This window comes from Symphalangus syndactylus, chromosome 2, assembly GCF_028878055.3.
Source record: "Symphalangus syndactylus isolate Jambi chromosome 2, NHGRI_mSymSyn1-v2.1_pri, whole genome shotgun sequence".
Classification (NCBI taxonomy): Eukaryota; Metazoa; Chordata; class Mammalia; order Primates; family Hylobatidae; genus Symphalangus; species Symphalangus syndactylus.
The window spans coordinates 96,099,739-96,125,115 of NC_072424.2; the positions used below are offsets into that span (position 1 = coordinate 96,099,739).

The 25,377-nt window shown below is 38.4% G+C and overlaps 1 protein-coding gene across 3 annotated transcripts in view; it reads left to right on the plus strand.

Moving 5' to 3' along the window:
• SLC35F1 (solute carrier family 35 member F1) overlaps positions 1 to 25,377 on the plus strand; it is a 422,068-nt gene that overhangs the window by 380,216 nt on the left and 16,475 nt on the right. For 2 of the 3 annotated variants that reach the window (XM_055262538.2, XM_055262546.2), the window contains exon 8: positions 20,836 to 24,442. The exons of the other annotated variant lie outside the window; for it this stretch is intronic. In XM_055262538.2, coding sequence (XP_055118513.1) covers positions 20,836 to 21,060 — 225 coding nt within the window. In that variant the 3' untranslated portion in view covers positions 21,061 to 24,442. Of the gene's footprint in view, positions 1 to 20,835; positions 24,443 to 25,377 lie in introns of those variants that run through there. 3 annotated transcript variants of the gene reach the window in all.

Here is a 25,377-nt window from a genome sequence, read left to right on the forward strand (position 1 = left end):
GAGACCCCCGAAACCAAGCCCAGGAAGAGACTGACATGGAGGCTTTTCCATTGGAGGGTGTGCTGGCTTTTCAAGGTCAGAGCTTGGTCTGAGGTCTGTCATCTTGTAAGTATTGTACAAACAAGACACTGTTGAAATTGAAAGGGTGTTAGTTTCCTATTGCTGCTGTAACAAATTACCACAAATTTAGTGGCTTAAAAAATAACCCAAATTTACTGTATCACAGTTCTGAAAATCAGAAGCCTATTTGCGCTAAAATCAAGTATTAGCAGAGGTATGTTGGTTCTGGAGGCTCTAGGGGAGAATCCATCTCCTTACCCTTTCCAGCTTCTAGAGGCCACCTGCATTTCTTGGCTCATGGTCCCTTCCCCCATCTTCAAAGCCAGCAGTATGGCATCTTCAAATCAGACTCTGCCATGCCTGCTTCCCTCTTTTGGACCTGCTATTACATTCAGCCCACCCAGATAATTCCGGATAATATCCTCACCTCAAAATCCACATCTGCAAAGTCCCTCTTACCTCATAAAGTAACATATTCACAGGTTTCAGGGACTAGGGTGTGAACATCTTTGGGGGATTATTATTTTGCCTACCCCAACGGGACTAGTAATAATTCTACCAGGACAATACGAGTATACTGACTAGAAGCCAGGCCAGCTGGGATGCGTGGACATGTGGTTCAGAAGCTGTGTCTGGGCAATGACGTCACATTCTCTGCCTACAGACACTATGCTCTGTTGAATTTCCTGACTGATTTTTAAAGTAGTTCAGGTAGCTTGCTAGTATGTGATTTTAATAAAGAAAACACTAAGTCATGTGGAGAGAGAATAAATTGGAGTGGGAAAACTATTTCAACATCTGCCACGTAAAGTGTCAATTAAGCAGCATGGTGTGGCCAAAAGAGCATGGACTTCAGAGTCCAAGGAGCCTAGGTTTAAACTGGCTTCTGTGTATGCTTTAAATTATTTGGGCCAGTTACTTATTCTCTCTAAACTTCAAGGTGATGAGATTTGCCTTATGGAGCTTTAGAGGGGATTAAGTTAGATAATGTATAAAAGGTGACCAGCAGTGATACAGTTCTCTGCTTAAAAATATGTTTCAGGATTAGTAATTCCTGTCTCATTACAGTTCTGGACTATTAACCTTATTTTATGATTTTGTAACTAGATGTAGTGCTTAACAGTTTTGTATGAGTTCTCTCCAACTTTTTTCCTGTTTGAAAAGGCAAGCCTGGGGTCTCATGCATAAAAATGTAGAAAACATTGTATTAGCCATTTTCTGCTGAATTCTTTGATTCCTTTATTGCTTACCATAGAATTTTTAGGTGACAACCAGAAATACAAAATATCTGAGGGTTGTTAAAGTAAAATGCCAAACAATTCTTTCACTGTATTCCATCGTGTGCTGAACATTCTTCAGGAAAATAGCAGCTGACATGAAATATACAGAAAATTCCTTTTTGCCTGACATTTAAATGACGATGGCTTATTTCACACATTTACTATTAACATGTCAAGGCTTAATATTGCCACAAAATTGTTGTAATAAAGTTGAGAGTAATTTCATGAGAACATATTATTTTTGTAACTTTATTAAAACAAATTAGAAACTAATAGACAAAAATGAACATCATAAGTACTCTCCAAGTGCCCTTTAAACACTTCACTTGGTCCATTGGCTTATATGGCTCTCCATGCTGAACAGCCTGAAGCCACAGGTCATCCTATTTGAAGAATATCTTAGGAAGGTATGGGCTCCATAAAACTATTCTTGCATCAGGAAAGTGTTTTTATCATACAAATAATTACTAAAAAAAAAAAAAAAAAGGGAGAGATTTCAAAATCATTTATCCAAAAGGCAACTCCAACTATTCTGGGTAATGTGATTAATGTGAATTTTGTAGGATTTCATGTGCATGTTTTCATTAGAAAACATTCTGTATGTCTTAGTCTCATATTTGTACCAGATAATTTTTAAATAATTGCTTTGAGTTACAAAAGAATCAGAAAAGTTTTTAAATGTCAGCAGCCTGTGCTGACAATGCAGGTGACATCCCATGAGGACAGGTGTAGAGCTCCATGGTCCACCCTGACCCTCCCCGTCAGCTCCTAAAATTATATCCCACATGTGCCAGCTTCTCTTACTGTTTTGTTGTGGTGGTTGTTATAAGAGATTTGGCAAGCAAAGTTAAATAACTCTGGACCTGAGGTCATTATAATAATATATTATTATGTATTAAATTTAAAAGAATGATATCCAGGCAATATTTATTTATTCTGTACCTGTTATGTGCCAGCCACTGTTTTGGTGCATAACTTTTTATTTATAAGTGAAGATGATAGAAACACCAAAAATCACCAGGCAGATGAATGCAAAGGATAAGGTTCCAAAACACTAAAACTTTAGTAGACAGCAATTTCAACTATCCTTAACATCTGAGTCCCGATGCCAGAGAGTTTACAGAGACTGGAAACTTTCATTAAGAGTGGAATCTTTCATTAGACATGAATCAGAATCCTGAGCCAAGCAACCCTGTTGATCCTCTGTGGCAGTGAGCAATCTCAGTAATGTCACTGCACTTGAAAACTAGGGCAGGCAACCTCAACCTGTGGCAGCTGATGAGCATAATAAAAGCAATACTTCACTTCTTATTTTTTAAAATGCCCTCATAAGTAGCCTGTTAGGTTTCTTGTATGTAAAAATGACATCTTAAAAGGCTATGGATGTTAAGCTCATAGTGCCCAAATGTAATTAGAAATAGGAGATTTAAAAACTAATACTTAGCCTTTTATGACTCTACAATACTTTTTAAAGTATTGCTGGTGAGAAGAGAATTAGAGAAACTGGCGTCTCTGAAGCCCAAAGCATTTCACATGGAATACCAAGGTGAAAGAGCAATGAGCATTTGACTTTGGCTTTCCCCTGCACTGTAACAGTACAGCCCCTTTTGAGGCTTTGTCTTGCTGAATAGGTTAGGATAAGTGTTGCTAGCTTCTAGCAGTGGGGAAGGGATGCATTTCCATGCAACCATTCAGGAACCCAGGTGCCTTCCATTTTGTGGCTCTGCCATCCTCTAGAGCAGGAGTCAGAAAACCCTAACCTGTGAGCCACCCCCTGTTTTAGTAAATAAAGTTCTGTTGGAGCAGAGCCATGCCCATTTCTTCACATATTATCCATGGCTGCTTTTGTGCTACAATGGCAGTGTTGAGTAGTTGTGACAGAGTATATGATCCATAAACCCAAAATAGTTACTACTATCTAGCTCTTTAAGAAGTCTGCCCATGCCTGGGCTAGGCACTTGGAGTCCTCTGTAGGACTCCTTCTTAGACAGCCTGGAGACTTTTATGGCTGTGTTTAGAGTGGTGTGTCTATAGCCCCTCCCATTCTCTTGACCAAAGCTCAGTCACATGGCCACACCTAATAACTGCAAGGGAGGCTGGGAAATGTAGTCAAGCTATGCAGGAAGAAAAGAAAATAAGTTTAGTGAACAAGTAGCTGGTCTCTGCTACACTAGCAATTTCCATTTCCCAGAAATATGAGAAGGATTAGAGAAGTTGGGAATAAATGGTGAGGCAAGCCCAGAATTATATCCAGAAGCCAAAGTTCCTTGTACATAAATCTATTCATGAACTCCACATCACAAAACAAATTATTTTGAGCTCACGTCATCATGATAAGCTGTGAGGAAAGATTGAGCGGGCTAGAGGTACTGCAGAAGTTTCAAATGGAAAGGATAATGATTGGATTGGGGCATAGCCAGGAAAAAAACAGCTAGTTGTCTCCCAGGACAACGTCTGGGATGTGTTTGTCACCAAAGTGAACAGCCCGGACGTTCAGACACATTCACAAGATTGAATGGCAACAATCTTGCCCATTCAGTTACCTAATTTTGTCAGCAGACCTGTGTGGATCCATCTTCCATGGACCAGAATATTAATAAACCAAGCTCATAGAAATCAGAGTATCCGTTTGCGAAGATGAAAAACAAAGAGTGGCTCGAACATTAAAGGCTGAAGCAGAACCACTACTCTACACATCTCTAGGGGCCACCAAGGACTGAAGACTTTTTTTCAACTCTATATTTAAAGTGTTAAGAGTTGTGATTTACTCTCTTCCATGAAAGACGATTAACATTGTCTTCCCTCATTTCCTGACTTTTACTGTATTGTTTTTATATTATCAATATTTTAATAGTTAACTTCTGTAAATATAATCCCTATGGTTTTTAAACCATATTTCCACACTTACTACATTTGCTGTACCACCAGTCTCTGAAATATAGGTTCTTCTTTTTTGAATTTATTTTGATTAATCCCTTAGGAGGCTGGATTTCATCACTACTGGTATTGTCAGGAGGCAATACAGCTATATATCGTTGTACAGGCTGTGCATAGTGCAATTTGACCATTTGTAGAGAATATGTTCCCTATAATGCGAAAGCAGATGGTCGTCAAGTGTCCTGATTCACTGCGGAAGTGCCATTGGGTTAGCAGTGAGTCTACCAGGAAATGTTCACAGGGGTTGCATTCCTAAGCCTTTACTTCTTTGAAAACATGTCTACTCTTTAAATTCAAAGGATAACTCTATCCTAGGTTGCATTTTTTTGTCAGAAATATATATATATATTTTTTTTTTTTTGAGTTGAGCACTGCACCCTGATATGGTTTGGATGTTTGTTCCCTCAAAATCTCATGTTGAAATGTAATCTGCCATGTTGGAGGTGGGGCCTTGTGGGAGGTGTTTGGGTCATGAGGGCAGATTCCTCGTGAATGCTTGGTGCCATCTTCTTGGTAATGACTGCATACTCTATGAGTTCACATGAGATCTGGTTGTTTAAAAGAGTCTGGGACTTCCTCCCTGCTCTCTTGCTCCCACTCTCATCATATGACATGCCTGCGCCTCCTTCACCTTCTGCCAAGATTGTAAATTTCCTGAGGCCCCTACCAGAAGCAAAGCAAATGCTGGTGCCATGCTTATACAGCCTACAGAACCACAAGCCAAAATAAACCACTTTTATTTATAATTATAAATTATCCAGTCTCAGATATTCCTTTATAGCAATGCAAATGGACTAATACACAGCCAGTCCTTTTTCAATATCGTGAGTCACTGGATTTTATCATTTTAGGAGTTGTGTAACTTACTTTTCAAAAATAGAGCTCACAAGTATTATATCTCAGCGTTCTTTTTGTCTGACAACATCTCTAATGTCTTTACATTTATAGGTCATCTTGACCTATGACCCATCCCACTCTCAGGAGTATACCCCCTTGTGACCTTATTTCCCCTTGAACTAGAGGAGTTCAATTGCTCCTCTAGTCCACCACAAATCCCCAGATAATGGCAAGCCCCAATGACTCTCTACCTCCCCAAGAATCTTAGGAAGTACATAATGGTTTGTATTCCTGACAATAGTTTCTTGACTGTTTCCTGAGTTCACCCAAACACCGCTTCAATCAGTTCTCTCCGAATTGCAAAGTTCTCTATTAATCTCCAGAGTCAGCCAACTCCACTTCTTTCCTCTGAATGACTTCTGGTAGGTAATGCTGGATTAGCAACAATGCTGAGTCATGCTGGAATCTCCTAGACTCTCCCTTGACTAACTTTTCAAATTTATGCCATATGATTGTATCCCTTTTCTTATTTGGTTGCTACCAAAAATTTGGCTGGTTTTGACTTTAGAGTTCATTCCGTTAAGCACTGCTCTCCTCTGACATCTTTACTCAGAAATACTTTTATTGGGCTGGGCATGGTGGCTCATGCCTGTAATCCCAGCACATTGGGAGGCCAAGGTGGGAAAATTGCTTGAGCCTAGGAGTTTGAGAACAGCCTGGGCAACATAGGGACACCTCATCTCTACAAACATATATATTTTTTAAATTAGCCAGGCATGGTGGCATGCACCTGTGGTCCCAGATACTCAGGAATCTAAGGTGGGAGGATCACTACAGCCTGCGGGGTTGAGGCTGCAGTGAGCCATGATGACACCACTGCACACCAGCCTAGGCAAACAGTGAGACCCTATCTCAAAAACAAACAATAAAACTTTTATTGGCATAGTCGCATGCATACTTTCATATATAAACATTTAAGCAAGGGTTTGTATCCATAGAGACAAATCTGAAAAGATGTTTATGAAAATGTAAACGTTTCCAGGGGCAGGCAGAATGGCAGTGTTGTCATGAGTTGTTACAGCCCAGCTGTGAATTCCAGCTCCACTTCCTACCAGTGGATCCATTAATTTGTTGTGCCATGGCTCAGTTTGGCAGTCAGATGAAGCCTAGAGATCTGTTTAGTAATGTTTTAAAATGTCTAAAATAAAATATATGGGATTGCAAAACCAACTATATTAAAATAACATTATCGGAGTATTTCAAAATGTGATGATACAGTAATATACAAATCACAAGATCTATAAGCAGATCTATTAACTACTGTCATTTCAAAACAGTGATGAGCATAAGAGATATTTGGAGAGATCTGCAGCGATTGCAGTGCAAAGTAAAAATATACACTGTGTATGATTTATGTTGGTGGAAAAGGCTAAAGTGCTTCTAATAGCACTGAAGCTCAATGCCTACATTTGTAATTGAAGAATTGCTAAATGTCAGTTAGAGGTCAGTGAAAATAAGGGTCCAGGTTTCTCATCCAGGCTCACAGACCCCATGAATTCTATACAGGGACCCCTGGTTAAGAATCCCTGAAACAACCAGTTACACAGCCTTGTGCAAAAGTTACATCTCTAAACTATAGTTTTCCCACCAAAGGGGGTCATAATAGTATCTCTCTCATAAGATTAATTGTGAGGCATAAATGAAATAGTACATGTAAATCATTTACTGCAATATCCAGCACAGTGAATATTCAACAAATAATGCTGATATTAAGGCTGGTAGAATTGTTAGTACAATCAGCCCTCTGTATCCATGGGTTCCACATCCATGGATTCAACCAACCATGGATTGAAAATAATTAAGGGGAAAAAATTACATCTGTACTGAACCTTATACAGACCATTTTTTTTCTTGTCATTATTCCCTAAAGATTACAAAATAACAACTATTTACATAGCATCTGTATTGTAGTGGGTATACTGTAGTAGGTATTATATGTAATCTAGAGCTGATTTAAAGTATACAGGAAGTCATATGCAAATACTACAGCATTTTATATGAGGGACTTAAGCATCTACAGATTTTGGTATCCAAGAAAGATTCTGGAACAAATTCCCCATGGATACTGAGTGATGACTATGCTTATATTTCATGTTCTTCACACTTTTAAGTATCGCATAAATTATGTATTGCTAAAACACTATATGAACATTTGTTACTTTTACTTTTATAATCACAAAACAATAAAGTTATTTTCAGTTTGAAAACAAAGCTAGCAATCCCCTTGAATAAGAAGGAACTCTAAATAGGAATCTCTGCCATTGAGAAAATGGACAAAATTATAACAGACACTGGTTAGAAGATTAAAATGGTTTATGATCAGTTTTAATTGACAAATATGAACAAAAAAATCTAAGTTTTTCATTGTTTCTGTTTTGACTATTTTTATATTTAAGAACTCTTCACTCATTAGATTGCTAAGTACTAACTTACAGTCATATGCCTAGTTTCCTTCTCATTTGAATTATTTTAGAATAGAGTTTTATTTTTTAAATAAATATATTATAACCATTCTGTGAGGCCTAAGCTTTAGCAATGTGACTCAATTTAATTAGAATGTACATGTTGGTGACCAGTTTCACACCCGGTTCCTTCTGGATGCTCATGAAACCAGACATTCCAGGTGCAGGAGTGTAGCTGTGTCCCATTGCTCTGTGGAGGTTTCCATAGTTATGAATTGTACTGGTCTTTCCTTTGTGTTCCAACTAATTCCATCTTTAAATGAAAGGACTGGCTTTATGTGGGAGGTCAGGACTAAGTTCCAGGATGACAGAGACCTCGTAGGGCTCCTTCTCTGCTGGGCTCTGTGTCTCTTTTGCTTACTGCAGAGCCTGGCACAGTAGGTGTTTGGTAATTATTTTTTTAATGAAAGGTTTATTTTCACAGGAAACATTGAAGTTTAATCTTCCACTTTCTAGGCTGAACATTATCTAGAAATTTTCACGTTGGAAGCCAGAAAGCTTTTCATCCGTGTCAACTCTATGTCTCAAGTTGATGAAACCAGCTGAAAAACAAAAATTCAGATCCCACACAATAGTGAGCCACTGTCGTGATTCATTCTTTGATTGAAGTGATAGATTGCTTAGGGAACATCTCAAGGGAACATGGAAATCAGAAAATCAGTTCAATACCATCGTAACTGTATGCAGTGTAAGGGGGGTGTGGAGGAATGCAACTCACATTAAAGGCTGAACATTTGGTAAGAAATTTATTTGTAGAAAAAAATAAATTTTAATATTATAGCTAATATTTAGAATAATTTTTCATATCATCCCACATTAAATTGTGAAATTAGTCATTATCACATACAATGTTTGGGCATCTGTATTGGTAGCTACAGATATAGATATATTCGTAGACCAGCAGTCAGCAAACTTTTCCATGAAGGGGCAGATTATAAATATTTTAGGCTTTGAAGGCCATATGGTCTCCATCACAACTACACAACTGCCGTGGGCATGGCTGAGTTCCAGTAAAACTTTATTCACAAAACCAGGTAGATGCCAGATTTGTTAGTTTTCTGACCCTTGATGTAGACTGTAACTGTCCTTGCAAACTTTTCTTTAGTCTTTGGCACCAGGAAACAACCATTTCCTCAACAAAGTGTGTCATTAATAAAGCTGCTTAAAGGTTGAAGCTATACACAAAATGTTACAAATTTCTTTGCACTTCAAATGTGCGAACTTGTTTTCAAAGCCAATTGTAATTATTTCTGCCCAGTTTTAAGTGAAGTGCCTGCCCCCTATTTGAGTTCTTGGTGGCATCTAAGGCCTTATCTATTAGTTTTGTTATAAGGATATCTGTAGCATACACACAATGCTGTGAAATATCTTCAGTTTAATAGTTTATGGTTTTCATTACTTACAAGCAATGAGTGGGTACCAATGCAAACCAGTAGCCCTGAGCTAAGATGTGTGAGAGAAGGAATGTTAAAGCAGTAGCTTATAAATAACAGTGAACTATTTGGGAAGGAAAATCATGGGAGACAGGGAGAGCATTCTAAACTGATTTCATACATATAGTGCACCCCAGGAGAAACCATTTCAGGAAGTAACAATAATATTATCAAATTAACTTTTCCCAGAATCATATGTCCAGAGAAAAGAGACCGGTATACACAGAGGCTAATTTTACAGCAAAGAAGTCCTTTCCAAGTTACAGGTCTTTTTACAACTTGGTGATGTCTCACCATGCCCATCTTCCTCAAAAATACATAGACACATATAGGTGGCTATGAATATATTGGTTCATGAATGTCAAACTTAGGGGACTCCTCTAGATTTTGAGGACAAAAATTTGTTTATATAATAATAGCATAACTCAAAGTTCACTTTGTTTTCAAGTCTTAAGACTTTAGACAAATGAATTTTTGTAATATTAATAGGTATAAAGTTTAATTTTAAAAAGGAAAAAGAAACTAGCAACGTTATTGAATGTCTCAGTTACATTTTTTCTACTACCCCATGGATTTCAAGGGCTATACAGTACTGTGAAAATTCAATAATAATGACATTGTAAAGTTTTAGTATGGAATAACCCAAAACTCTGAGCCCAATGCCCATACTTCTCCATGATACTCTGGAATTTAAAGGTGAATATTGAAGGCTATTTGGGAGAAGGTAGCAACTGTTTATCAGGAACCAAACAGCTTATTTAGAAAAAAAAAAACCATTAAACCCATAATATGATTTCTTTTTTGACAGCTGCCATTTCATAATATTCTTTACAAATAACTTACTCATCCGCTTATTTCATTTTTTTGTCTTTCCTGCCACCACCGGGTACATGAAAGAGAAAGAAATATAGAATTCCAATACTGATGCAAGGGAGCTCATTTTTCATTTTGTCAAGGGGTTTCCTCCTTCCCACAGCCGTGATAGTATTTCCTGATGATTGTTCATTGCTATAAATTGAAAAAGAACAGCTTCCGAGTTTATCAATAATCCATTAAGGGTGTTCCAACAGAAATTGAATTAAAGTTGAGTCCTTCCCCTATGAAAAAGAAAGATAGATTGCCCTTAGAAGCTTGAGTATAGGGAATGGAAGAATCAAAAAGAATTCCTACTTTGTAATGCAGCTAACAAAGTAATAAGGAGAGAGGGAAGAAAATTGGGCCAAGGGTCAAGGCCTTTGGGCACTGTGTAAGCTGTCACTACAAGATCTGAGACCTAAGTGCACTGCTGAACCTCCTAGTACCTACTAAACCTCCTCACACCTCCTCCTTCCTTAGCATCAAGATGCTTATCGTGGTACTCTATGCTTCTCTGAGGGATTGGTGTTTTAAAAATGAAATGATGTATACAAAAATACTTCGGAAGCAGTAGACTGCAGCTTTGTTTGTTAAGATTATCATACCTAATTTAGAGTTGCTATTCATTATGCTTTCCTGAATATTGTTTTCTTAGAATAAGAGAGAGCAAGCTCTCTGGTGTCTCTACTTAAAAGGACACCAGTCCTATCAGACCATGGTCCCACCCTTATGATTTCATTTAACCTTAATTACTTCCTTAAAGGCCCTGTCTCCAACTACAACCATATTGGAGGTTAGGCTTCAACATATGAATTTTGGAGAGACACAATTTAGTCCACAGCATCAAGGATAATCTCTCATCTCAAGACTCAATTTAATCACATCTGCAAACACTCTTTTTCCAAATATTGTAATGTGTATAGGCTCCAGGGATTAAGATGTGGATGTCTTTTGGTGGACTATTTTTCAGCCTACCACACCAAGGAAGCAAAGCGAATTGCTAGAGTTACTCATATATGCTCATGGGTGCTCAAACATGATTTGTGCCAATGCAGAGTAGTTGCTCAAAATTGATAAACAATGTAAACAGAATAGAAAATTATGAGGATTCCTGTGACTTATGTAATTATGCATTATTAAAAATTATCTCACTTGGGAGGCTGAGGCAGGATTGCTTGAAAACAGGAGTTTGAGGCTATAGTGTGTGATGATCTCACTTGTGCATAGCCACTGCATTCCAGCTTGGGCAATACAGTAAGACTTCATCTCAAAAAAAACCAAGAAAGAAAGAAAAGAAAAGAGAAGAAGAAAGAAAGAAGGAAAAGAAATCTTGAAATGAACAGGTCCAAACATGGAGTCTATAAGCCAGAGGTTGATTATTTGCAATGATGAAAATGCCTTCTATTCCAGATGGGTTGATTGTTCTGTTCTTTTTTAAATAGCCAGTTCCATAAATGCATTTGCAATTCAAATTGATTTGTGGTGAACTTTTCAGAAAGGCATCTGAGGAAGATTTTTATACCAATCTTGGCTTTAGAATTTACTCTTTGTGATGTAAGGATAACAATCACTGACATTTGTTTAACATTTAGTATGTGGCAAGCACTATACCAAGAGTTTTATATCTCATCTCATTCAGTGCTCACAAAGATTCCATAGAGCAGGTGCTATTATTGTCCTTAGTTAACTGATGAGTGGCCTGAGGCTTGGAGACGTAGGGAACCTGTCCAAAACACAGCAAGGAAGAGGCAAACAGGAATGTAAATCCCATGATTTTGATTCTAGAGCTCATATCATGAAACACCACTTGATAGTCCCTGAAAAATATCATTAAACATTGCACTTCTAAAGCTTACATAGAGAGAAATAGTTACAAGTTTACATCAGAGTCAAAGATCTTTAGCATCACAGATTGTCATTATATTAGTCAGCAGTGAAACAGAATCAACAGGAATGTGTGTGTGTGTGTGTGTGTGTGTGTGTGTGTGCTCAGAGAGAGAGATTGATTGATTTTAAGGAATTGGTTCAGGCCATTGAGGGCTGACAAGTCCAAAATCTACAAGGAAGACCAGCGGGATAGAAACCCAGGAAAGAGTTGTCTGCAGGCAATCCGGAGGTACAATTTCCTCTTCCTGGGGGGCCGTCAGTCTTTTTTTTTTTTAAGACCTTCAACTGATTGGGTGAGGCTCACCCCACCCACATTATGGAAGGTAATCTGCTTTACTCAAAGTCTACTGACTTAAATGTTAATCTCATTTTAAAAATACCTTCACAGAAACATCTGTTTGGTCCCATACCTAGATACTGTGTCCCAGCCAAGTTGACTCATAAAATTAACCATCACAAGTCCATCCCTTTTCAACGTGGCATCAATTACACGTGTCTTTAAATAATACTTAATATCTAAATAAAGACAATAATAATAAGCTGCTATTTTTGCCTAACATGATATGACTATCCTGTATACAATTGGAAAACACACTAACCCTTGCCTTACAAGCAGATGCAAAGTCCTTAGATGATGATGTTCACTCTTTTCCTTCATATCCTTTAATATTATGATATAAAGTCAATGTTATATGATGTTATCTTATGTTATATAATAAAGAGACAAGGGTAGGAAGAAAACAAATATATTTGCTATATATACACATACATAAGTGTGTTCATAACAAGGAAGAACTATTTATGACAATTACAATCCTCGTGTCTGTAACTGGTCACATGGTTGCAGCTGGTATGTTCTTCCACTGTGATTTCCGTGTTCCCTTTGCCTTCAACTGGTCATGGTTATTTACCTCGTGGAGTGACTCCAAACCTTCATTTCTGAAGGGTCAGGGACACTAATAGTACTGCCTGGATTGATTTATTGTAGTTTCTATTGACTTTTATCATAGGTCATGATAATCCTAAGAGATGCCCTAAAGATCTCCTCCTATATGCCAGACAGGCTCTTCCTTACTTCCCTGGTAAAGTAATAGTCCAGTTTCCCCTTGGTAATTAAGTTCAGCCACGCAGCCAGAACTGAAACTCCCTTCTTTGCCTATTGTTTCAGAAGCATGAGGAGCCCAAAATGGCCAGGTGGCAGCCTTAACTTTCAGTGCATGGAATCTTTGTTCTGTCTTCTGGCAGAAGTGTTCTTCTCTCTGACCCTAAAATTTTAAGATGAACAGAGCAAAGGTTGCAGTGACAGGAAGCAAAAATTTTGCTAGTGGCTAACAGGGCTAATAGAAAATGATGACATTTCCATTTCCACCCCTTGATTCCATTGTAATGGGGCAGGAGTCTCTGGGATCTGTTGAGCTGCTACACTACCACTTCTACAAACTCAGTATTTTTCCCTGGCTTTAAAATTCAATCTCTTACAAAATTGCTCTAGCCCAGCATGTACCTCTGTGTTTTGCAGAGGGAAAGTAGATGTCTTGTGATGCAAAAGTCCAAACGGAGTGAAGGCCACTGCTCAGTGTGCCTCCCACACAAATGTAATGTCTTTTTGACTACTGATAATAAGAACGATGCACGGGAAGGTGACATAAATGAGCCATTGAACAGCCTTTGTTGTAACTGAGCCTATAATTAAACACTCCCAGAGAGTAAGCCCCTCTGTTCCACTTCTGGCTTGGCTATTATGGCCTTTCTTTTCTACTGGAATGCAGAAAATAGAAATCTGTGTGAACAAGGATTTCTATCAGTTTATCAGACCAAGTGAAAGTTTCTGTTTGTCATATAAAAATAATGGCAGAAATCCATTTTTAGCTCCCGATTGCTGTATTCATGTGTGAAATTACCCACAGGGGAAGATATTTGCCTATAAAAGAACCCTTATTGGCCTTAAATGTGATTGGCTGCACAAATTATACTGCCAAATGAATTGGTTTTGCAAACTAAACAGAAGGCCTCATAAACCAAACTGGGATTGCAGCTCAGAGCCCAGCCTTGCATTGGGTGATGGTGTAGGCACACAGAGGGAAGGGTCCTGGTTGCTACTTCTCTTTGCTTTAACAACACAATGCTTGGAGAATAAATCATTTCCTAAGTATTTAAATCTTAGCAATGATTTGGTTTTCTGACATGAATACAGAATCCATTTGGCATTCTGACTAAGGCACTCATTTGTTTATTTTTGTCCTGACTAAATTAACATGAATTGAGATTCAAATTCTCGAATTGGAGAAAGAATGGGAGGCAGGGGTTTGTGGGTGTCATTATTCTTAGTCTCTACAGACAACTGATTTTGGTATTTGTCAGTAGATTGTGTAGCTTTCCCGTGTTTAATATTTTGCATTGAATGACCTAGAAGACCAAAATATCACAATATTTAACCAGAAAGATTTAGTCCTTTTTTTTTCCTAACAAAAAAGGAAATAAGGAAAAAAAGAAAAAGAGGAGAAATAAGGGACATGAGAATAGGAGACAGAGCAATAATTGAGGAGTTTGAAAGTATTTGAAAAAGCTCTGGTCTCTTCTGGCAATTTATTTCCAGTTCAGTAAACCCAGAAGCCGAACTTCTGCATTTTTAATGCACTTCATAATAATAAAAATGATCTTGTTAGTCTAGTGCAGAGCCAAAATTAGGAGATCAGGCATCAACTTGTTTGTGTTGATTTTTCCATGGAGCCAGGTTCGTCTAGTTGTCTTGGCCTGAATAGCAATTGGCTTAGGCCCAGTGGCAATAGATCAGGACCTGGCAGAGCTTTTCGTCCCAGGATCTTACCGTTACAGGCCACAGCTTACAGCATGCTCAGCACTGATCAACATCCTTTCATCCTGCACCAAGCAATTGTACCCAAGCTCCAGGTATGGTCCTCAGCCCTCTGAGAAGCACAGGACTGCCAAGAGTTGAGCTGTATTGTCAATGATGAATTGTCCTCTCCCTCCCTATAAGGACACGCAGAGGGTTGGCTTCATTTCTTTGAAGATAGTTGCTGAAAGGTCCACCCTTTAATTCACATATAAAGTGGGACTCCCCTTTTAGTTATTCTTCACTATAGCAGCACTACATTGAATGAATGATTTACTCTTAATTCACATGTTACTTTCATTTAGTCACTGATGGATCTTTAAAACTACTCTGGTACCCAGGACCTCCAAACTGGTAATCTGCTTCCAATTTAAACAGAATTGGGCTTATTTATTCCTTCTTGATCTGGAAGTTATGGTTAGTGTGCAAGTTGATTTATTTTCATGTGTGCATTTTATTTCACAGAGTAGGGAAGTAAAGGACACTTTGTCTTACATGGCAAAGAGTAAGCAGGACAGTTTTCACAAACTTAATTAAAAGTCTCATTTTTCCCAGGAATAATGTGCCTGTTGAAATTAACAGACCAATCTCTCTACATGGAAATTCTCCCTACTAGCTCCGAAACCCGTATTTTCTGGGCTGTGCTACCTAACCTTGAGAATGACCAATCACTGCCAGGTATTTTTCTGCTTACCCGTGGTTGCATTGATTTTGAAGCAACTGTTAAATTTGCAGATTCCAAGACTCTACCCTTATAGATGTTTTCTGCCAAAGAGTTAAAAATATGGGAAAGTTTAATTACATCCGTGTCTTTTTAAAATAATAAACTGAATAACAACTAGAAAGGACATGGTTATTACGGCCACCTTATGGCCACATATCCTTCATATATGTGAAATACCTTTTCATCCGAAGTCATGTCTAATAACACTTAGAAATATCCTTGAATTCATTTCTGTGCAGGCTCTTATGCAGTTCATGACCAGTTTCAACTCTTGCCATTATCATGTTTCCAAGTAGTACATCTGTTTCAATGGCAGGCTTATATCCAATAGAGCCCCAAAAGGTAATATGTCTTTTGAAGTTTAACAATAATAGCACCCTTGAGCTATGGTGTGAAATATTTGGTGTTTGCTTCCTTCACTCATCATAGATAGCCTTGGGAACATCTGAGGGCTTGAAAGCATTGGCCTTAGCTCATGTGTGGTACATGAGAAGCCATCAGGGGCAGTGTTCTCTCAGGCTACTCACAGTGCTCAAGGAAAACAAGCATTCATTATAGGAATACAATTTCAGAAGGCAGATGGTATCAGGTCACCAAAAGGGGCCTGTAGATGTGTGTGTGTGTGTGTGTGTGTGTGTGTGTGTGTGTGTGTGTGTATTTTTTTTTAAGAGACAGCTTACCCAGGTGTAGCGTAGTGTCAGGACCATAGCTCACTGCAGCCTCAAACTCCTGCCTCAGCCTCCTGAGTAGCTAGGACTACAGGCATGCATTACCACACCAGCCTAGGAGCCTTAAAAAACTGTATTACACAGAGACATATGCTTAAAAGGACTCTTTAAGGTACACTTCCCAGGGAAAAAGGAAAAAACAAGGCCCACCGTATAGAAGTAGTTGGTACCTGCATTCAATAAAAGTAGAGCTGAAACCCAGAGTCCACTTTGTGCCTCTCTGGGGATCACGCACGTTCTCCTCTGCTGACCTCTGCCATATTTTCAGTCAAGCTAGAAAAAGAAAGTTGCCCTTGAAGCATTGCTCTCTTCTTCACATAGTCTAGTTGATGTATTTATAAATGTACTTTGAAATGACTTTCAAACCACATGGTTTTCTACTTGTGTAGATTTAGGTCCATTGAAGTCATTAGTTTATTAAAATTCAACTTAGAAGTTAAATGCCAAAAATAAAATGAAAATTTGGTCTGTGATGTGCTGAATGCCACATCAACCAAATAGCAATCAAACTGGCAGGCCAGCTTTCTTTCTAAGAGCTAGATTTAACTCTGTTTGGAAGTTAAAGAGCTTTGTACAGGCATATTATCCATCCTCCAAGCCACCTCGTCCTGTATAATAGCTTGTGTCTCAGTCAGAGTGTTTTAAGCAGCACTCAGGGATTTTCAGTATGTACAGTGAGTGCCTTCTGACCTCTGTTCTCAAAGAGACTCATGAAGGTGGAAAAAGACAGCAGCAAAATAAGCAGTGTCTGCAGTATGATCATGTTAATACAGGATGTAGCCTTCCTCAGATTCTTAAAGCTTCCAGTTAGATAAAATGCAGGAAAAACTATGTCTGCAGCACAGAACAAACAGCATATTCTGATGGCTACAGTTTGCAAAGGAGAAGGCCTCCAAGTACACTTTGGACAGCAAGCAGCCCCTGCTCTCCAATGGAGACAGCCACCTTCTGCCTGAGCTTCCCTTACCAGTAACTCAGAGACAGCTTTCAGTCCTCATGTAGCATTCCAGAGAAGTTCCTGATGTCTTTCCTTGGGGAGCTAGAAATAAGTATTTCTTTGCAGTTAGTAAGTTAAGTAGCCTAGGTTGTACAATATTTTTGTCTGGTTGATTGGTTTTTGAAATGAATGCTCTACAAGATAAGTGCACCATCCAGAACAGGGGATCATTCTATTAGCCCTGATTCAATTTTCTTTCTAAAAAGAAGGAAAAATAAAACATTTTTTTACTTTTATTTTTTAAAAAATCAAACCTTTCTGTCAACATTTGTAACATTCAGCATGTATCCTGATTAATCATAATGCTTGCTTGACTGCTGTCTTTTTGGACTTGTATTTAAAATGAAAACTTTCTCTACCATTTATTAATAAAGCCTCTTGGGTGACTTCCAAGATACTTCCATCATATAAAATCCCATGCTATCTATCTTTGGAGCTATTTTTTGACTAAATTCCATATGAATTAAATAGAAGTGCATTAAAAATAAACTATGTGTTATTATGCTAAAGCTGTGTCCCAAGAAAACAATTCTGCAAGGAATTCAACCTGATGGTTCTATGTCCAAAAAAGGGATGATCCTTTAAGCAATACATGACAATAGCGAAGGCATTAGCTTTACAAAATTTAACAGTATAGTCTTTGTCATATTGATCAAGTCTAAAATCATAAATGGAGAGGAATCCAATCCTTCTACCTGGATACTCTGTATCCAATCCTTTCCTGTCTCTACCACTGCATTATTTCAATTGCCAAATCCTGCCCACCCCAAGTTTATGACATCTCCTATGCCAATCCACTGATCAGCAGCCCTGAGTCTTCTTTCTAGACTCTAGCTTTCTTCTTTGTCTCTTCCAATTCATCATCCTATCACACTCCTCTGACTGACCCCAGGTTTGAAGATGATTTTTGGAGTCAATGATTGTAGATTCGTACTATGACTTCCTTCTTAATGGGTTTTTGTTGAGCATTTTATATACTAGAAAGGCACTGCATTATCTAGTTTAAAGCTAAAAAGTTTGAACTACTCCACTGGTACAGGCTGATTTTTTATTATGTTTCTTTCTTCAGTCTGAAATTTCCCCATTATTCATTCAAGATAAAAAAAAAAAAAAACAACAAATAGCAGATAATACTTAGTAAATGTCTACATGGTGCCAGGCTCTGTACTTGACATTGGTCAAACAAGACACAACCTCATAATCAAGAGACTATTGATAAAAGACAATTTAGGCCAGGTGCGATGGCCCACGCCTGTAATCCTAACACTTTGGGAGGCCAAGGCAGGCAGACAGCTTCAGCCCAAGAATTCGAGACCAGCCTGAGCAACATGGCAAAATCCTTGTCTCTACAAAAAATACAAAAATTAGCCATGCATGGTGGTAGGCGCCTGTAGTCCCAGCTACTTGGGAAACTGAGGTGGGAGGATCACATGATCCTGGAAGATTGATGCTGCGGTAAACCATGATTGTGCCACTGCATCCAGCCTAGGGTGACAGAGGTGAAACCGTGTCTCAAGAAAAAAAAAAAAAGACAATTTCATCAATGACTATATCAGATTATTGTAAGATATATCAGTATTACCATGATAAAATAAGTGCTATAGTAACAACAAAAACAATAATAAGAATGAAGCTAATGTGAATTGAATGTTTACAGCAAGATAGGAACTATGATAAGTGTTCTACATGCCTTATCTAATTTAATCTTTTAACCACCCTATGGTAGGTGTGCTTTACTGAGAAGGAAGCTTGGACCTGGAAAGGTTAAGAAATGTGTCCAGAATTGCAGATAGAATGCAGTAGAGCTGAGATTTGAAGCCAGCTTGGTGGTTAGAATGCAGTGATAACTATAAAGCACTCATTCTTCATCTCTCTACCTCCATATGCTGCAGTAAAGGCAGGTTCACACCTAAGGCCCTTTGCTTGAAACTAGAGATGTATGGGTGGAGTTTTGAAAGTGAAAGTAATTAATAAAATATTTGAAATGATGGTAATGTTAGGAACAGACCTATTTCATTCACTGAAGTTTAAGGTAAAGGGTGAAGCTCCTGAGTATAGAATTTCAGGAAGCGAGTTTGAGTGTAAATAGGTTTTCTGAGATCATACACGACTGTACTGTTAGTGGTCTTCTTCTTATACCATTTTATTTTACAAATTTATGAATCAAAGAATGAGGCACATTTATTTTCATTGGGAAAAGTGAATTATGTCAAGTTAATTAAGTGAAGTACATAAATCCATCTGAAGTAGGGTTATCATATGGTTTCAATGTGAAAAATAAAGGAATTGAGGGACAGGGTGTAGAGTGCTCTAGAAAGAAAATCAGAAAAGCATCTTTAGTCTTAGCTCCCTCACTACTGCAAAAAGAAAGAAGAAAAAAAACGCTGTAGCAGGGACACTTAGCCGCAGGGATACCTTTTTTTATCAGCCATTTTCAAGACTCCCTTTCCTATTATTGAACTACAGTTAGAGCCATCTTTTAGCTTTGTACTATAGCCTTGTAACTTACTTCATAGAATCTCTGGGTCATTTTCCTGTTTTCCTTTCTTCTGACTTCCAATTAATTTTTGTCTTTTTAGCAGTTTTTAGTTCTTTCAGTATTATTAGCATTAAGGACAATAAAATTGATCCATTTTTCCCCATGGACGCAGGATGTGGTCAAGACTGGGATATTAGCTATTGACTGAAATGAGATTTGGCATGCTGTAAGTGCATTGTGTTGTTTTTGTCTATCTGTACCTGTTCGGCCACTGAGACAATTAAGTCCTACATGGTAGGCATCAATATATTTTTCATTTCTCTGTCTCCAGTGCATAGTTCAATGTCTGATATAGAGAAGGCATATGAGAAACTATTCATTTAATGAAGGAGTGAATGAAGGAATGAATGAACGAAACACCAGAAATGGCGTTACCATACTCTTTCCCCAGTAACTACCGAAGTAACTACTTCCAGTGTAACTATTGAAGAAGGTCCAGAAGTCATAATTTTCCAAAAACATATGTAAATTCTTGCGACTTGTATAAACCTGTATTTTCTCTCCCTCTCCCAGCAAACTCTATGAATTGTCAAGCAAGTAGATTAGGAAGCAGAATGTTGTATATACAGTCCTGCTTGGTTTTGTTTATAGATTAGTGGGGCAGGAATGGAATGTTATACTATTTCTTTCTGTCCAAGGATAATCTAACCTTGCAAAGATATTTACTGAAGTCAGTAATAATTCCTTCTAGGAAGACAAATAGTGTATGAATTGGATTAAGGTGAAACGAGAATGCCCTGATGCAGCTGTCAGTGAGCGGTTCACTGTTTATGGCTTCATTACAACCCTAACGGAGTTATCTGTATTTCTCTAAGTTTAGTGATGCCACAAACAACCAACTTTTTATTGAGTGATACTGGAGATTTTTTGCTTTTAACTTGGTGCATTTTAATTTGTGCTTAACTAGTTCTCGCACCATACCAGATCCTCAGATTGGCACTTTAGAGATGATTAGCTAAGTGTTCCTCTGTGTTAGCCACAGGGTCTAGGAAAGATAAGGGGAATCAATAGGACCAAGCCAGTTTAGGATGAGAAAATTCATTCTCCATCAAGGGTATTGGCCAACCCATCACGCTGCCTGTTCTGAGAGGAAGCAGCTCTGCTCACGTCTCTCTGTGCCTCATTAATGTGTCAGTGGTTCTGCCCTGGCTGTCAAATGACTTTGCTGTTGTGTTTTTTTAGTTTTCAGGACTTTATCTCCTGTCTTTCTTCACCATCCTCATTGGGCTGGTGCTCTACTCCTCCACTTCCACCTACATAGCCCAGGACCCCCGAGTGTATAAGCAGTTCCGCAATCCTTCAGGACCTGTTGTGGACTTACCGACCACAGCTCAGGTGGAACCCTCAGTCACCTACACCAGCCTGGGCCAGGAGACCGAAGAGGAGCCTCATGTTCGTGTGGCCTAGGGTGAGGCCCGCCCTGCCCACTGAGGCCAACTCATTGGCCATGTTTTTGCCCATCATCTCTGTATTGTACATAGAGAAAGGTATTTACTAGGTGCAGTTTACATAGGTGGACTGCAAGGTAGCAAATCCTCCGAAAGCTTGTGAAAGGAACAAGCTCAACATCACTGGAGACACAGGCTCTAATCCACCTGACTTGGAAAGATGCCTAGCTAATGTGTATCCTGATCACAACTCCCCTGCATTCATTACTGTGAAAATTTTTGAATCAAAAGCAAGTATGATTGTTATTATGATTTGTATTATTATTATTATTGTTACTGTTATTACACCAACTTTCAGGAGGATGTTTTGTACTCCTGATGGAAACTATTGCCAGACCCACATGTAGTCAACATAAACCCCACTTTTCTACGGCAATTCATTTTTTAAGAGTCATACTTTATTTTTTTGCACGGACTATGAGTGATGCATGCCACAGGAGCTCCACCCCTGAGAAGTTTCCTTATCCTAGGGACCTGGTGGTTAATGGTTTTCTCTGTTACCTGTTGGATTGCCTGCTCAATAAGTATTTTGTGCTGTGACCTTTGTGAGGAGGGGCAACTGACCATATAATTCTCTATTCTAGGAATAGATATAAAAGAAATATTTTAGCCTTTTTATATTTCGATCTCTGATTACTCCAGGCCATTGCCTTTCTGTTGTGCCACGTGATTCTGCTAATCAACTCCCTGTAATAACAGGATAAGGACTGTTCCATTTCTGTGGCTTTTGGGAGCCCCCAGAAATAATATCATTTGTGTTTAGGACAATATATAATTATAAAATCTTTCTGCCCCTCCCTGTAGCCTCTCTTAAAAAACTATCTTTTATTTTTTTTCCAGATTTCCTTAGTGATAATACGGAAATTAATCAAGGCACTGGAAAAAGCCATGGTCCTCTGCCCTTTTAATTCTGTAACACCTTTTTAAAAATACACCAGCATGGAAATTACCTTTATTGTGGAAAATCATTGGTTGTGCCACCTCCTAACAAAGTCAAGGTGCTGATGTGGAGCAGTCTTTGAAAATGGCTTAATTGATCTGGCCACTTTGCAGTGGTAACAATGTCATCATTGAAAAAGTCTGGCATTTTGGTCATATTTGGCATCCATTCAATAACAGATATATTGACACGACATTCTTTTTTTTCTTTTTTTTTTTCTGAGACAGAGTCTCACTCTGTCGCCCAGGCTGGAGTGCAGTGGCACGATCTCGGCTCACTGCAACCTCCGCCTCTGGGATTCACGCCATTCTCCTGCCTCAGCCTCCCGAGTAGCTGGGACCACAGGCGCCTGCCACCACGCCCAGCTAATTTTTTGTATTTTTAGTAGAGACAGGGTTTCACCCTGTTAGCCAGGATGGTCTCAATCTCCTGACCTCGTGATCCGCCCGCCTCGGCCTCCCAGAGTGCTGGGATTACAGGCGTGAGCCACCGTGCCCGGCCAACCCGACATTCTTATGGACACAGAGAATACTGCAGGATCCTGATAAGACCTTGAGTGATATGTCACTAGTCTAATCTGTTGCCCTTAAAATAGCCCTTTTTTCAAACACAGGAAATTAAGAAACACCGCAGACCTCTATTGTTTAGAATAGATTCTATGTGTCAGTATGTGATGTACTCTTTTAGTTTGACTGACTTCAATACCATTCAAAAAGATCCTCAATGGAGTTACAGGGTTTACAGGGGAAAAATACATGTTTATGAGACATTGGGCAATTCAAATCAATATATGTTACACAAGCAAGCAAAGCAAAACACCAGTGGGGTCTCTGGAAAGTCAAAGGACAGACTACAGTAGAAGGACTGATCCCAGAGTGCCTGTACAAGGCCTAAATCTGGCAGGCAAAAGCATCCCACACTGTCTGTCAGCACCACGGGTAAGTGGACCTACCCTTGGAGATGGAGAAGAAAAATTATCTTCTCTGATATTCGGATGTAATGGTCATCTCAGTTCAGCGCCCTAGGAAACATGTTTTATTTTCCATGGGGAAAATATCAGCGTTAAAGCTCTATCAAATCAAAATAACTTTGCCAACATCTTCTCTCTGCTACCTTTTAAACCAATTAAATACCTTTCTCTGAATATTTTGTCCATTCAGATCCGAAGACCTTTAAAGACTGTGGTTTTATTTTTGTGTTTACATTCTTTTGGTTTGAATAATTTGCTTGATTTATTGCATTTTTAGTATTTATTTTAAGCCAGATGTTTTTGTCTTTGATTCATTTTTATGACATTAATTTGTAGACACTTAGTAAAAGTCTTATGAGAAGCAAGTGGATGAAATTATCTCCAAGTCCACTCAGTAGACTGGAGTTTTTTAAAAATATAAATTTCCAAAAAGTTTGCAATCAACAGATGGCTAAAGATTGCCATCTGAATTATTTTATAGGATATTTTAATTGACTCCATTGTGTGGAAAGCAAGTGTGAATGTTAAGATGAATTCGCTGTATACTCTTTATCATTCAGTGTCCTTGTACTCAGACTTTCATGTCCCTGGGTGACCTCAATGTGTTGGTTTGTCTCCATTTAGAAAGGTTGATAATTGTTCAAGATCAGGAGTTCCAGACTGACCCTTCAGGAAAAAAAAAAAAAAAATTGCAAAGAACAAATTCTTTTTCTGTGTAAAAAACACTGATCCTTTGGGAATGGGGCGGGAAATGGGAGTAGGACAACATTAACTTTAGCTGTTTTAGTTTCTGAGATTTCATAACCTCAGTAGACACCAGCAAAATTTTCAGTTTTTAAGTCCACCACCAATCTCTCCTCAATGAATAAGACTTTAGCAATTTGTATAGAATATGATCAGGTAAGAGTAAACCACAATTCTCCTAAACCCTGCTAGAGATTAAGTGGTGGTTCTCACTTCCTCAATGAAAACTTGCACTGGGGACAGCGCTTGCCTTGGTCAGACCTTCCCACATCTACATACTCTCAAATACATGACCAGGTGACCAAGCAATGGAAAAATTTGCACCACCGTGTCCCATGAAACTGTTTCAATGTTTAGTTTAGATATTGCTAACTTGTGCTATTAACCTTTTGACAAGCGTGTAGTATTGTTTGTTTTGGGTTTCTTTTTGATTTATAACTATTTAGTAGTCCCCAGCTAGCTACCAGTACAGATTTTACCCCATGGGTAGGATTCTATTGTTAAGCCACATAACAAAGCACACTAATTCTGACAACACTGCAAATGGAAAATACGAACCAAAAAAAATTTACACCGATAAGTTCAACAAACTGTCCATTTTTGATATTTGCATGCTCCCCTATGGACTGGCTGTGGCAATGTAATGCCTGTATAATGTTTTCAAATAAAAATAAATGCTTTATGAAAGCACCGAATTCTTGGTTTTCTTTTGTGTTTGTCTGCACTATGACAACCATGGAAGCAGCTCCCTTGGGATACTAGAAATAGCAACAAAAGTAGATGGCTGGGTACATGTCAAAGTAAAAACCAGAAAGAAAATATTTCCAAATTAGGAAGGGCACAATTGGTCTCAGAAGTATAGTTTCAAAAGCCAAATTAAACATGTTCATAGTTTGCAAAGTTAATTATTTATCTGGGTACATAAGAACACTCTGGGTCTTCAAGCCCATATTTAAAACACATGTAAGACAATATAAATATACCCTCAAGAAACGGTTTCTCATAAAGAAGAAAGTTCTGTGTATGCTGGCCTTGGCACACAACAGACTTAACAGATGAGCATTCTTCCAGAGTGCAACGTTTATAAAGCAGAGATTGCTCAGATTTCTGCTCAGAACTTACACAGCATCTTATAATCATCCCTCCTCCACTAATGGCTGTCACTCTGCAACCCCATAAGTACCTAGATTGTAAATACATTTACATGTTCTTGTCAGTTTTTGCAATCAGACCTCAAAAATTAAATGAGCCAAGAAGACTGTGTGTCTGAGTTATATATTAAGAATAATGTTTAAAGAAAAACGTCCATTTTTCAGGAAAAAAGGAATTGTAGCACACTAAGTGCTTTATAAAGTGCTCTCAGGTTGAGATCCATCATGAGCTGCTTTTATAAATAGTTGGAATAGCATGTACTTAACATAAATAATTTGCTTGAGAAATGTGACTCTCAGTTTAAATGTTTTTTTCCTTGAAAAAATGTCAATCTTTCTCTAAAGTATTGTTTACTTCCATTTAGTAAGCTCTTTGATGAAAGATGAAATAAAGTTGAACTTCAGCCCAGCCTCTGTCCAAATGTCCAGCAATTCCAGCTGATTGGGGCTCAGATCGTATATACAATAAAT